We start from the raw sequence: 13,064 nt of genomic DNA on the forward strand, positions 1-13,064 counted from the left end.
GACGAGGGGTTCGTCGGAGGAGGAGAAGAGTGGGAGTGGGAGTGGGAGTGGGAGGCGGCTACAAGTGAAGTGAGGCTGTGGAACGAGCCAAAACCCAACAGTTTCCTCTATTTGTCACACTTAAATATCGAGGAAAAACTACTAGTTTCCCTATCATGGAGTTAGGAGGAAGGAGCAGGGCCACTCAATGGCCGCTTTATTCAACGACACTATCCTTGACGTCGGCTTGTACGAGTGGTTCTGATGAAAGAACGTATTTGCTGCGCATTTGCACAAAGCGTACAAACGGAAGACGGCAAGCCGGAACTGGGCTTCCTAAATATATGATAGAAGGAGAGCTAGCTATTCTCTTTGTTCTACTCCTCCAGTTGTAAGGAAGAAGGAGGAACAGAGCTTCTACAATGGCGGTGGGATCGGTAGTCGGTGGATGGTTCGCGTCGAGCATCGTTAGTAACCTCATCACTTCCCTCATATCCTATGTTAAAGAGGACCAGTCCAAGAGGCAGCTCGGCCTTAAGGCAGAGCTGAAAAGGCTAGAGAAGGCCCTTCCCAAGATCCAAGCAGTGATGGACGTGGTCGATAGCGGCCATATCAAGGAGGAGAACCCAGAGCTGGCGCGTTGGTTGTGGCAGTTTAGAGATGTGGTTAACGAGGCAGAGGACTTCATAGATGAGATGGACTACTACCAACTGGAAGAAGAAATCAAGGGGAAGAAGAGCAAGGTGAGTCATGCTGCCTCCCGCCTCAAAACTATTTTTGAACGTGCCGTGCGTAAGGATACCACTTTAGAAAGGTTGAAGAATATAGTTAAGGGATTAGATGAGGTTGCAGCTGATGTAGGGCATTTTGTTCATTTGGTGGGCAAATTAAAGCACAAGCAACCTTCGAACACGAGTAACCGTGATACTAGTTCCCTTTTACCTGTTGAACACAAAGTGGTTGGGCGAGATGATGAGAAAGACAACATAATAAACAAATTGCTAAGTTTCAGTTCTGCATCTGTTAGGAGGAATTTTTCCATTCTACCTATAGTTGGGGTTGGAGGGATTGGGAAGACTACCCTTGCACAATTTGTGTACAACGACGAGAGAATAGAGAAGCACTTTAGCCCGAGGATATGGGTGTGTGTCTCTAATAATTTTGATGTTCTCTCAGTTACAAAGAAGATTTATGAAAGTTTAAAGCTTCATCAAAATCATACCATCAATAATCTTGATTTGCTTCAACGGGAGATTTTAGAAAGTTTGAAGTCGAAAAAAATTCTGCTTGTGTTGGATGATGTCTGGAATGATGATGATAGAGAAAGTTGGGGTAAGTTACTAGCACCTTTCAGTTTAGTAGAGGGTGGAAGCATGGTCTTATTAACAACACGAATGGAAAAAATTACAAAGATGATGACAGGTACCATGGAACCTATATTCTTGAGGGGTTTGAGTGAAGAAAATTACTGGGATTTCTTTAAGAACTGTGCATTTGGTGGTGAGGACCCCAGGAATTATAACAAACTGCAAGACATTGGAAAGAAAATTGTAGAAAAGTTAAAAGGGTCCCCCTTAGCTGCGAAGACTGTGGGAGGGATATTGAGGAACAATTTAGATGATGAGCACTGGGAAGATATCTTAAATAGTGAAATTTGGGAACTAGAACAAAGCCAGAATGACATAATGCCAGCTCTGAGACTAAGTTATCAGCATCTCTCTTCACACTTGAAGCCTTGCTTTAGGTTTTGTAGCATATTTCATCAAGATTATGAGTTTGATAAGGAGCAAATTATCTACATGTGGGTGGCTCTAGGTCTGGTTCGGAAGCCTATGAAAGGAAATAGACGACCAGAGGATATAGGACATGAGTACTTCGATGATCTGGTGAAAAAATCATTTTTTGATTATAAAAAAACCCGTTATGCAAGAGAGCACTATGTTATGCATGATCTACTCCATGAGCTTGCAGAACTTGTTTCCCAGGGTGAATGCTTTAGAATTGATGAGAGCTCTGGGTCCAAAAGTATACCTACAAGTATTCGTCACTTATCAATCAGTAATTCTGTTGCTCTTCCAATACCTGAGATCATCAAACTCAAAAACTTGCGCACACTTTTGATAAATTCAGATTCCAGTGAAGATGACATTCTTAAGGTGCTCAAAGGTCTGAAAAGCCTGTGCATATTGGTAGTGAGAAATTTTAATATCATTGATGACTGTATTAGTAGCCTAATACACCTCCGCTACTTAGCTAATCATGATATTTCTTATGTCCCTAAATCAGTGAATAAGCTTTACCACCTCCAGTTCTTGTATTATCATGGTAGTTTCTCCCCTGATTTCTCAAATTTAACAGCAGATTCAATCGGCAACCTTATTAATCTTAGAATCCTAAGTACTCCGAATACTCGGAGGGGCAAAACATCAGGTATAGGGAGACTAACCTCACTTCAGATTTTGGAAAGGTTCATTGTTGCAGTGAATGGGAATAACTTTTTGGAGTTGAAAAACTTGCGAGAGCTCCGTGAACTAGGTATTGAGAACCTCAAAAACGTATCAAGGGTAGAAGATATCTTTGAAGCCAATTTGAAGGAAAAAGAGCACATCCAAAAACTGACTTTAAAGTGGACTGAGGGATATAATAAATGTAGTCGAAGCCCTGAGGTTGATGAGCAGGTACTTGACACTGTTGAACCACATTCCAATCTCAAGAAATTGATAATAGAATATTATATGGGCCGCAGGAGTCCACATTGGATGTCTCTTCAATCTCTATCAAAGTTAGTATCTATTCAACTTGAGAATTGCGATGGATGGGAAGACCTATCACCTCTTGGACAGCTACCCTACCTTGAGTCTCTACAATTATATGGCATGCGTTCATTAAAGTCGGTTGGCAGTGCACCCGACAGGGGAACTGAGGTTTGCGTTTTCCCATCGCTGAAAGAGCTAAGAATTGAAAACATGCTGGCACTAGAAGAGTTTTATGGAGGAGCGACCCAATGGCTTCCATGTTTGAAAACTCTAGAGGTTTCTAATTGCCCCAAGTTGAGAGTGTTTCCAAATCTGCCTTGTGGCTTAAGTAAATTGTCTATTAACAATGTGAGTTGGGTTACTCTTCCACAACTGTGGCACGACCAAGGAGAGGCATCATCGTCATCATCATCTCTTTCCTCACTGGAAATCTACTCTTGTGGAGACCTCGTGTCCTTAGCCGAGGGTTTGTTACTGCATCCTCAGCTTTTTACGTCTCTCGTGAAGTTGGACATCCGGTGTTGTAGTGAGCTGACACATTTACCTATCGGAGGATTCGGGAAATTCACCTCTCTCAAGGAACTCATGGTAACGGGTTGTCCGAAACTGCGGAACGGCTCAACATCAGGAAGGTTCCTTCCTTCGTCGCTGCACTACCTTTATATATTTGATTGCTATGCACTGGATCCATTACCTAACAAAGCTCTGCAAGACCTCGACTTTCTCCCTAGAGTGATTATCGTTGGCTGTACAAACATCAAATCCCTTCCCTTGGCAGAAGTGCTTGAAAGATGGAAAGCTCTGGAACATCTGTCGATTAAGGATTGCTCACAGCTAGAATCCCTGGGGGGTCTGCAAGCACTCCCATCCCTCAAGTATTTGAAAGTGATCAAATGCCCCAGTTTAGTTGCAGATGCTTCATCATCATTGTCAACGTCGCTAGCGGAACATCCCTCTTCCTCAACTTCCTTAATATTGGACGAGATTCACATCGACGATCCCTCTCTGTTATGCACTGTGCCATTAAAAAGCATCTCCGCCCGAAATCTGCATCTTGAATGCTGTATGGGAATCCGATCCTCAGCACTAGAAGAATGGGCGTTGAAGAACCGCACCTTGCTGCAAGCGCTATATATAAGAGATGTATCCTCTTGGCAGTTCCCGCTTGAAGAACTGCAAAGCCTCTGTTGTCTCCAAGTTCTAGAGGTATTTCACTGCAGAGAGCTCCAGTCACTACCAAAACTTCCATCATCGCTAAAAACACTGTGGTTGGATGACTGTCCTCCAGAGTTGGAGGAGAGGTGCCTACAAGATTCAGGTCCGGATTGGCCCAACATTCAGCACATCCCTAAGGTACAAATAGGCAAATACGATAAGGAGACATTAGCAGCTATTACTCTACAAGAACACAATCGCCGAACCCGGGTATGAGTTCTTTCACCATCCCCTTAATATTTAATTCCTCGGGATATCACAATGATTTTTCTATTCGTCCTTATATTTACATTTCTCCATTGTCTTTTCTTTTTCTATATCCAATGAAACTTTCATGTGCCTTCATAGCATTCCCTGTAGTCTAGTGCACCAGGATGCCCATTCTTCTTAAATTTTTAGTTAGTTAAATTCGTATAGGCAAGATCGTAGCACGTTCTCTCTCATTAACTATTTCCCTTGTTGGTCATTTTAGATTACTGAGAAACATGTTACACATTAGATGTTTCAGTAACATCAATACTACTTGGATTTTTCTGTTTGATCAATAACCAGTTTGCAATTCAGAAATGATGTAGCAAATTTTAATTTCAAGTTCAGTAACACTAATGAGAACTTTATGAGATTCACATGCTTTTCCAAAATATAGAAACTTACTTATAGTTGATATCAATAGTTCATCCTTATTTTTGTTGAAATAAAAGTGGATTTTTATGATCCTATTCCAAAGAATTGTACAATTCCTACCGTGTTTATATGGTAGTGAAATAGTTTGGCTTGATGTCATGCTTTCATAGTTTCACTTAATACGGTTCAGAATAGTACGAAAACCATATTTGAATGACACTATAGGATAGATCCAGATCAAAAGATTTGCTTCTTTGTTTTAATTAGGTTTGAAAAACCGATATTGATTATGGCTCTATATTGAAGGTTTTAAACAAGTAGTGTGATTTCATGACAAAATCCCAAAAGACCATCAACTCATGATGCTGAAAAGACAAGTGCTAGTAGAGATAATAAAAGAATTTCAATCTCCCAACTAGAAGGGACTTGTCGAGCTTCTACATCAGATTAATACTATGTTACTTTGCTGGGCAGGAATGAAGAATGCGAACGCTCTAGAGCAGAGGAATGAAAGAAGAACCAGAAGAAATTATTCAGAAGAACCAGAAGAAATGATTCTGCTGATCTCTGGAATTTTTTTTCTTCCATCCTGATTGCTTATGTGTAGTTTTTGTTGTCTTAGTTTTGATGGTGATACTATTTTGCTTGTTTTATTTTGTTCAGTTTTATGGTGAAATGATGTGATATTGTTGTTTTGGATGTTGAATTTATTTGGTGTGGGGTTATAATGTTTATGTTTTTCCTTTAGAAAAAAAATAAACTCCAGATGTTAAACTGGAGTGACGGAAACTGTACCGATCCATTTTCATGTAGTGGTTTTGTGGAATTTTTCAAGTTAATTAATTGTAAGTCTTCTGAGAAGATCAAAGCAAGAGTGAAATGATTATTACATACTTTGTTATTCAACATCTCCGAGTGGCACATTTCAAGTTGTATTAAAGATAATACGAGTGAGAAATTTGATACTTGTATTTATTTACCCTCTTCCAAATTCATGATGACTTTCAAAAGTAAAAGATCGTGGTCTTTATATCTGATATCATTGTCAATCTTGCAACTGGTAAATGCTTCTTTCACGTACTTATCTTAGCTCACAAAGACTGCAACTTTGGCAAACAATGGACTACATAGAACATTAAAGGGATAATTGTTTCTCTAAAAGGAATCGTTGCAGCCAAATCCCTCAAAATATTTATTCTCACAAATAATCCCATCCATCAATTATGAATTTGGATAAAGATTGATTTGTACCGTTTTACCTCTCCTTTAAACTGTGCCTTTTCACAACGTTTTCCCCAGATATCACACTCCGATAGAGGGCGTGTACGAGATGAGGAGGTGGATGTCAGTAAGTTCCAAGAGGGATTATGATATAAGTCCAAAATTGACGGGTATTTATATAATAAAACAGTTATTCAATGTTTGGTGCAATCTATAATCCATTCCAAGAATTCATATACATTTTTTTTTCCTTCTTTCCAGATGACATGACACGTCGGATCCCCATGAGAGAATCCTGATACTCTTTTGCCGAAGAATTTCTTGACTTGGCATTCCTTACCTTCAGAAAATGGAACTAACGGAAGGAGTAAGTTTTTAGATGACCATCAAGGGATGAGGAAAACAGGGGTTTAGTTTTAGCAAATGAAATGCTCAATTCATAACCACCAATAATAAAAGTAGTTTATTTTATCGATAAAAGATAGGGTACCAATTGTAATTTCACTATTAATATGTAAGACATACTATCTATCACTAAATCCAAAACCCCAATGGCACAAACCGTTGAGATCCGCAATTTAGTTTTGTAACTTTGCTGATGAAATAAACCCATGGGTACTTTAAGGTTAATGATAGCATGATATATTGGATCCTTTGTTGGAAGAAGCAGTGGAAGATATTTAATTTAGCGTTCCATTGCTCTGAATTGACCTGACATGAGAGTAGTTGGAGAACAGCTATGGGAAATAAGAGAAGAGTATCGAAGGAGTCTCAAGAGAAAATGAAGTAATCTTTCCCACATGAGTTTGAGAATGCATTGGCAAGTGAATTCATTTGATTGCATCTTTCTTTTTCAGTAGGATGTCATTTTGAACTCAAACTGCCCATTGTCCTTTTATTATCTGTGCATGGCTCTTGCATTTTCATATCATCCAATTTTATTTTTATTTACTTCTTCTTTTTTTTCCTTCTTCTTCTTCTTCTGGATTTGACACAAAACAATTACACAACATCAAAAATTGGATACCCGGAGAGGAGTTTGTATCTCAAGATACTGCTTGTTAATGCCATTGAGAAACTATTGTTGCTATCTAGAGTAGTTTTGGGACTTTTGTCAGTGTTTTATGTTTAAATGCAACATTTAAATGTTCCAAACTTTCTTCTTATCATTATAACACCTATTGTGACAATAGAACAGTAAGTTTGAATCATCCCAGAACAAAGAAAGTAGATACTTGCATGGGAGCACTTACACCAACATTGGTTGACAGAGCTTGATTCCTCATAGGACACTCGAGGTTGTCCTTGAAATGCAAGATGTATACTGAATCCTGCCAGAAGAATGCCACGCTGACAGGGCAAGCAATGCTCGTCGAAGGAGACTGAAAAAGCATCATCATTCCCAGAACTGCGATATCTTTGTTGCCACATTCTGAAAGCTTATAAATGTTTGGGGGCTGTATCTGGATGTATTGAATTGAAAAGCTTTTAAATGTTGGAGGCTGTATCATGATGTACAGAAAAGCTGAAAAACAGTCTGCATCAAACTTTTGTCATGTATGGGCCTAAAATAAAAACATACCATCTCAAGAATTTGTTGAGTTTGTTCTGTCAAGTACTGTGAGAAGTAGATGCATCGATTCTAGGAAACTGGGTGTGATAAACTATAATAGATTGTGCAGTCGAAACGAGTAAAAATATTTTGAGATAGATAAATAGACATTGCATGATTTTTTTTTTCCCAATGCCAGAATCTGAGTAAATTTGATATCAATATTGTGATGGAGGGTGAAACAACACCCGACACAGTATGTATCTAAATCCTAGTTAATGATATCACTTCTTTACTTAAATAAAAATTGAAAGAAATATTAAAAAGCAAAAGTAGAGATGAACGTCAAGATTTTAACGTAGAAAAACCTAAACGAAAAAAAAACTACAGATCCAAACTCGGATCAAACCTAATCACTAGAATAATGATAGTTACAAGACTGACTCACAAAACAATCCGTCGATCCTTACGAGTTTGTTCTTCTCAGTCTTGCTCGCTAGAACTCACGATTCACTGCTTTTCATGATTGATATCCAACCTTAGGAGCCCTCAAGATTGATTTTTCATCTAGATAGTCCTTAAGACGAAAGTTTAAATTTTGTAGAAGAGTCGGACCTTGTTCGTTGAAGAAGCGATGTAGCCTCAAGAATTTTCGTTCAAATTGGTTCACCAACACCACTAGAGTTAAAACATCACAATACTTATATAAGATCTCCAAGATATAACCAAATCCAAGTCTTATCCAAACTCACGAAAGTCCTAAAATTACAAACTTCGTAGGTGCGTTTGAACGCGGCTTGGGTGCGTTCGAACGGCCTGACTTGATCTCAGGTGCGTTCGAACGGGCCCAAGTGCGTTCGAACGTGGCGGCTTGATTTTCATAGGGTGCGTTCGAACAGGCAAGTACACTCCTCTGGATGTATGAATGCGCTGTGAATGTAGCAGGGTGCATTTGAACGGCCAATGACTGCATTCGAACACGCGCAGAAACAACACCCTCTGTCCGTGCAAACGCCCGCACTTGCGTTGGAATGTGCTTGTGACCGCTACTCTCTATCTGTGCAAACGCCTGCGCTCGCGTTTGAACGCACTTGTGAACGCTACTCTTTGTCTGTGCGAACGTCTGCGCTCACATTCGAACGCGCTTGTGAATGCTAGTTACTGTCTGTGCGAACGTGCTCTGAACGCAGTGTGATCGCGATGTGAACTCGAAAACTTTTCTCCTTTAATCTCGCAATTCTTTAAACCAAATACTTTCTAGACTTATATAAATGATCATATATATGTATAATATACAATTGACAACACTGAAAATCTAACAGAGGATTATTTACTTATTCTGTTATTATGCCAGAGATATAACATTAGTACTAATCAGACAGAAGATTAAGAGAAAGCATCTCCAGGTGCACGAAGCTCCCACAAATGCAGGATCTGGCAAAGGAAGAATATATGCAATCTTGCCTCTATTACTCGAGAGACTAGTTACACGGCTTGAGACATTACCACTTGACAGACTGAAACAGGAAAAGAACTAAATATGATCTCAACTAGCATACAACCCCGTCAAAGATGAGCACAGTTACAAGGCAAGAAGATTCTCAAGTTTATCCTCACAGTGCACTGACTTCCACAAGCTAACTCCTGTTTGGGCTTGAATTTAGGTAAAACAAAAGATTTTTGTAGCTTCATTCTTTTCCAATTAAGCTTGAAAAGACCAGATTATCGAACTCAAGGGTTCAAGAAATACAAGAGAGCTAATAGCTGTTACTGTACTACTTAACTAGACAAGCCCCCACGATCTTGTTGATTTATTGCAGCCTGGTTGACTCCAAAAACTTTTATCTACAGATAATAAATACATTTAAGCATAACCAAGTAAGACACTGCTCGCAACCACATTATATAAATGCTCAATAGAAAAAGATTAGAATAATAAGGTGAACATTACCAAAAGGAGAAGATAACTTGAGAGCACAATGATATCACTGCATACCACAGCGGAGAACTGCTCTTCGAAGCCATATAAGGCCTTGTGTATCTACAAATATTGTTTGAAAGTAGAAACTTCTCCCTAACTTCACACTTGTTTTATTTGCCAACAGGATAAAATACGCCACGCTTCCATGTGGAATGTCGTAGTTGCTCCTCGTTCTTGATGACCATGGGAAAATGTCTCTTTAAATTTCATCGTAATCTTACTAAAAGCTTAGGACATTGCCTTAAATTAGTTGTGATCGATCAATTTTTAAAGTATGCGACCTTTACACTAGATTTGCTATACTACATCACTAAGGAAGTAGCTAGTTTGTTTCTAAGTCATGTGGCCAACTATTAGGGAGTTCTATAAAACATCGTAAGCAATAGGGATCCTCAATTCTTAGGTCAATTTAGGATAGAGTTGTTCAAGCTCTTATGGTCAAAACTCTACTTTTCCACAAGCTGTCATCCCTAAACTTATGGCCAAACTGAAAAAATGGATACTCTTCTTGAGCAATATTTGTGGCAATTTATAAGTGCTAATTAGGGAGATTTGGTCAAATTACCTGACATTGTCCAATTCTCATACAATATGTTGTAAAGCTCTACATAAAAAAATAAAAAACTTTTTCAAAATTATCACGAGACAATAATCTTCCATACCGCATACTTTGGTGGTTAACCACATATGCAGCAGTACTTCGACATATCATCTTGCCAAGGAGTGGCATCAAAATGTAAAGATTATAAAAATCTATCTTGAGAAGGTAGCACAAAAGATAAAAAAGTGAGCAGACAAGAATCAAAAGCCTCGAGACTTCAAAGAAAGGCGACTTAGTGATAGTGAAACTCCAACATTTTAGTGATGCCATTGCTCAAATTTTTTTGCAAGGTGCATAAAGGATGTAACACCCAATAAAAAAAACTAATGCATCTGTGCTAGCCACAATCCTTACCAAATAATCCTTCATTTTCTTTTTTTTTTCTTCTCTTCGCTCCACTTGTAATCACCCACATTTTCCCCTTTCTTTTTGTTGTGCCAAACCCATCGCTAGAGCATTGTAGGTGTGAGTAGACCCCTTTTCTTGAACCATCAACGAGTCCTCTTTCTCCTCCTCGAGATAATTTCACTTGGTTGCATGTAGTCTTCCAGCTTTTTTTTTGTGGTGTTTTGGCTTTTTTAGAGAGATTGTCTTGTGACCTTGTGTTCACCCCACACCTGCTCGAAAAACTTTCCCTTAATGTCCTTGTGTCATAGGTGCCCTATCGCCGATTTGTTAGGGTATTTGTATTGGTTTTTGTGTTATTTTCCTCTAGATGAAGCTATAGGTGCCTTTTCTTTAGAGCCCTCATGGCTTGCTTGGTTATAATAGAAATCTCCATGGTCGTTGACCATGGAGTGGATGTTCCCTTGCCGTCAACTACACCAATCAACCCTCTCGGCCTTGTGCATCCTTCCTTGACTAGTTGTTGCCAGCATAGCTAGCCTCATATGTTGTTGGTGGTGATTGTCAGTAACCACCTCCTTTATCTTCTCTTGGTTTGCCTCTCGCTAAGAGAGAGGAAGGGGGTAAGTTAAGCTTGGGTTGAGTCTTAACCTAACCCAGTTGCCTATGAGTGGGTTGTGGGCAGCACAACCCGAGTTATGCCTAGGTTGGGCCTTGGGCCCTTGGTTGTAATTAACTTCAATATATTTGGCCTAAAATGAGACTCTTGCATGGGAGACCAGATTTGACACAAGATGAAGGGCACGAAAAAAATATTGGGTTCTTCAAATTCAACGTGCGATCATCAAGCCATCAATGGAGCCAACATATTATTTTGGGCCTAAGACTAGACCAAGTGGATTTATTTGTTATCTTTCATCCCAAGTCGCTATGTATAGTTGTGACCATATTAGATCAATGCATTAAATATTAATTATCAAGAATTATAATCTACTCACAATAATTGTTATAAGTCAACTTTATTTTTGCATAGCAGTGAATTAGGGGTACCTATAATTGGTCCTAGTGGCACCTAAGACCGGCAATACTAATATCATTGTTATTTGGATTATAAATAGAAGAGTTTATAGTATATCCACCTAATCTCATAAGACATTGGCGCTTATTTATGTTTTAGTTCTATATAGGTATTATTCTTATGTATGGTTACTTTCATAACTTTGGTAGATTCACCACTGTACGAGAAAGATCTTAGAGCATGAGGTTTAGATAATTGAGGAGTGCATGCAACTGCAAGTTAGGCAAATGAATCCTTCATAGTCTAGGAGTAGTAAGGACACTATAGTTATAATATATTTTATGGATTTGTGGTACTCAAGTCATGCATGTACATATGCTTATTTAATATTCAACATAACTACATTTTATTGTTTCATTTTGCATGATAACATTTTGTTACTTCATTTATAATAGCTACAATGATCATTTACTCGCTCAGTCTAGACTCGGGGCAGAGCATATATCTAATATCAATATTTATATCGGCCAAAAGTCGCTAGGTCCGTGTGGCTAACATCGTGTACACTAGTTTGAGCTAATGTGAATACTATCAAATATTGAGATTAGACACTTATTGATCTTAAATTATAACTAAGAAATAGATTTCTTTTCCTTTCTCTTTTTTTTGCATATTCCCCTTGAAAAAAGAAAACCTAATTTTCTTTTTATAATACTTCATATGGGCCCCACTTCAATCTACTAATAGGAAATCTATAACAGGACTTGACTAAGTCCTATATGGAACGAGCCAAAACCCAACAATTTTATCTATTTGTTACACTTTAAATATCGAGGAAAAACTACTAGTTTTCATATTGTTGAGTTTTGAGGAAGGAGCGAGGTAATAACTCTATCTCGGACGTCGGCTTGTGCGAGTCATTCTGAAAGAACATGTTGGGTGTGCATTTCCACAAAGCATACAAACAAAAGACGACAAGGGGGAGCGAGGCTTCCTAAAGATAGGTAGAAGTAGAGCTAGCTATTCTCTTTGTTCTACACTTCCAGTTGTAAGGAAGAAGAGGGAACATAGTTTCTAGAATGGCAGTGAGATTGGTAGTTGGTGGATGGTTTGCGTCGAGCATCAATAGTAACCTGATGACTTCCCTCATATCCTATGTTAAAGGGACCAATCCAAGAGGCAGTTTGGCCTTCAGGCAGAACTGAAAAGGCTACATAAGGCTTTTCCTAGGATCCCTTGTATTCTTATATCTAATAGATATGAAAGGAATGATTAAGATCCGATAACATGGAAAACTTGGGTGGCCAGTTTCCCTCTTGAGCCTTCCTATGGAAACTTTTCTTGAATAGTGTCCCAACCCATGAATACCTCTATGGACTGAGATGTGGGCCTAATGATAACTGTGAGATGTGTGGCTTGTTCCCTGAAACAGGGACGCATCAATTTTACATGTGTCATTTTGCACTTGAGGTTTGGGCTTGTCTGGCTGAGCTGATCAAGACAGAAAGGTACAAGGCTTGGTCATTGAACCGGAATGGATCACACACAGGTGGAATATGGACCCGAGGACTAATAGTATGATTAAGGCTACTATCACGGCCACGATTTGGGGAAATTTGAAAGGAACAAAATTTCAGAATTTTCCAAGATAAAAATCAAGGGCAAAAGTGGTGGTAAGGAGGGCACTTGTGCTAGATCAAGAATATATGAAGAAGCCTGACGGTGTGAGTCGACCGAAAAACATTACCATAAAGGTGCGATGGGAACCTCCT

At 38.9% G+C, this 13,064-nt stretch overlaps 1 protein-coding gene across 3 annotated transcripts; it reads left to right on the forward strand.

Moving 5' to 3' along the window:
- Positions 1-256: 256 nt before the first annotated feature.
- LOC140767695 (putative disease resistance protein RGA1) lies at positions 257-5,469 on the forward strand. 3 transcript variants are annotated; one of them, XR_012105605.1, is made up of 3 exons: positions 257-3,941; positions 4,024-4,160; positions 5,049-5,469. XR_012105605.1 is itself a non-coding variant. In XM_073107691.1 (2 exons), exons 1-2 carry the CDS (start codon positions 402-404, stop codon positions 5,052-5,054), a joined length of 3,765 nt encoding a protein of 1,254 aa, XP_072963792.1. In that variant the 5' UTR covers positions 257-401; the 3' UTR covers positions 5,055-5,469. The 3 variants fall into 3 exon arrangements, 2 of the variants coding, with proteins under 2 accessions (XP_072963792.1, XP_072963793.1); XM_073107691.1 differs by having other exon boundaries at positions 257-4,160; XM_073107692.1 differs by lacking the exon at positions 5,049-5,469 and having other exon boundaries at positions 4,024-5,042.
- Positions 5,470-13,064: the final 7,595 nt, after the last annotated feature.

Source organism: Typha angustifolia, chromosome 9 (genome assembly GCF_048772165.1).
Source record: "Typha angustifolia cultivar Huaian chromosome 9, ASM4877216v1, whole genome shotgun sequence".
In the NCBI taxonomy this organism is placed as follows: Eukaryota; Viridiplantae; Streptophyta; class Magnoliopsida; order Poales; family Typhaceae; genus Typha; species Typha angustifolia.

What these genes read in the sequence shown, in the direction of transcription:
- LOC140767695 (XM_073107691.1), top strand. Translation starts at nt 402, where the DNA reads ATGGCGGTGGGATCGGTAGTCGGTGGATGGTTCGCGTCGAGCATCGTT.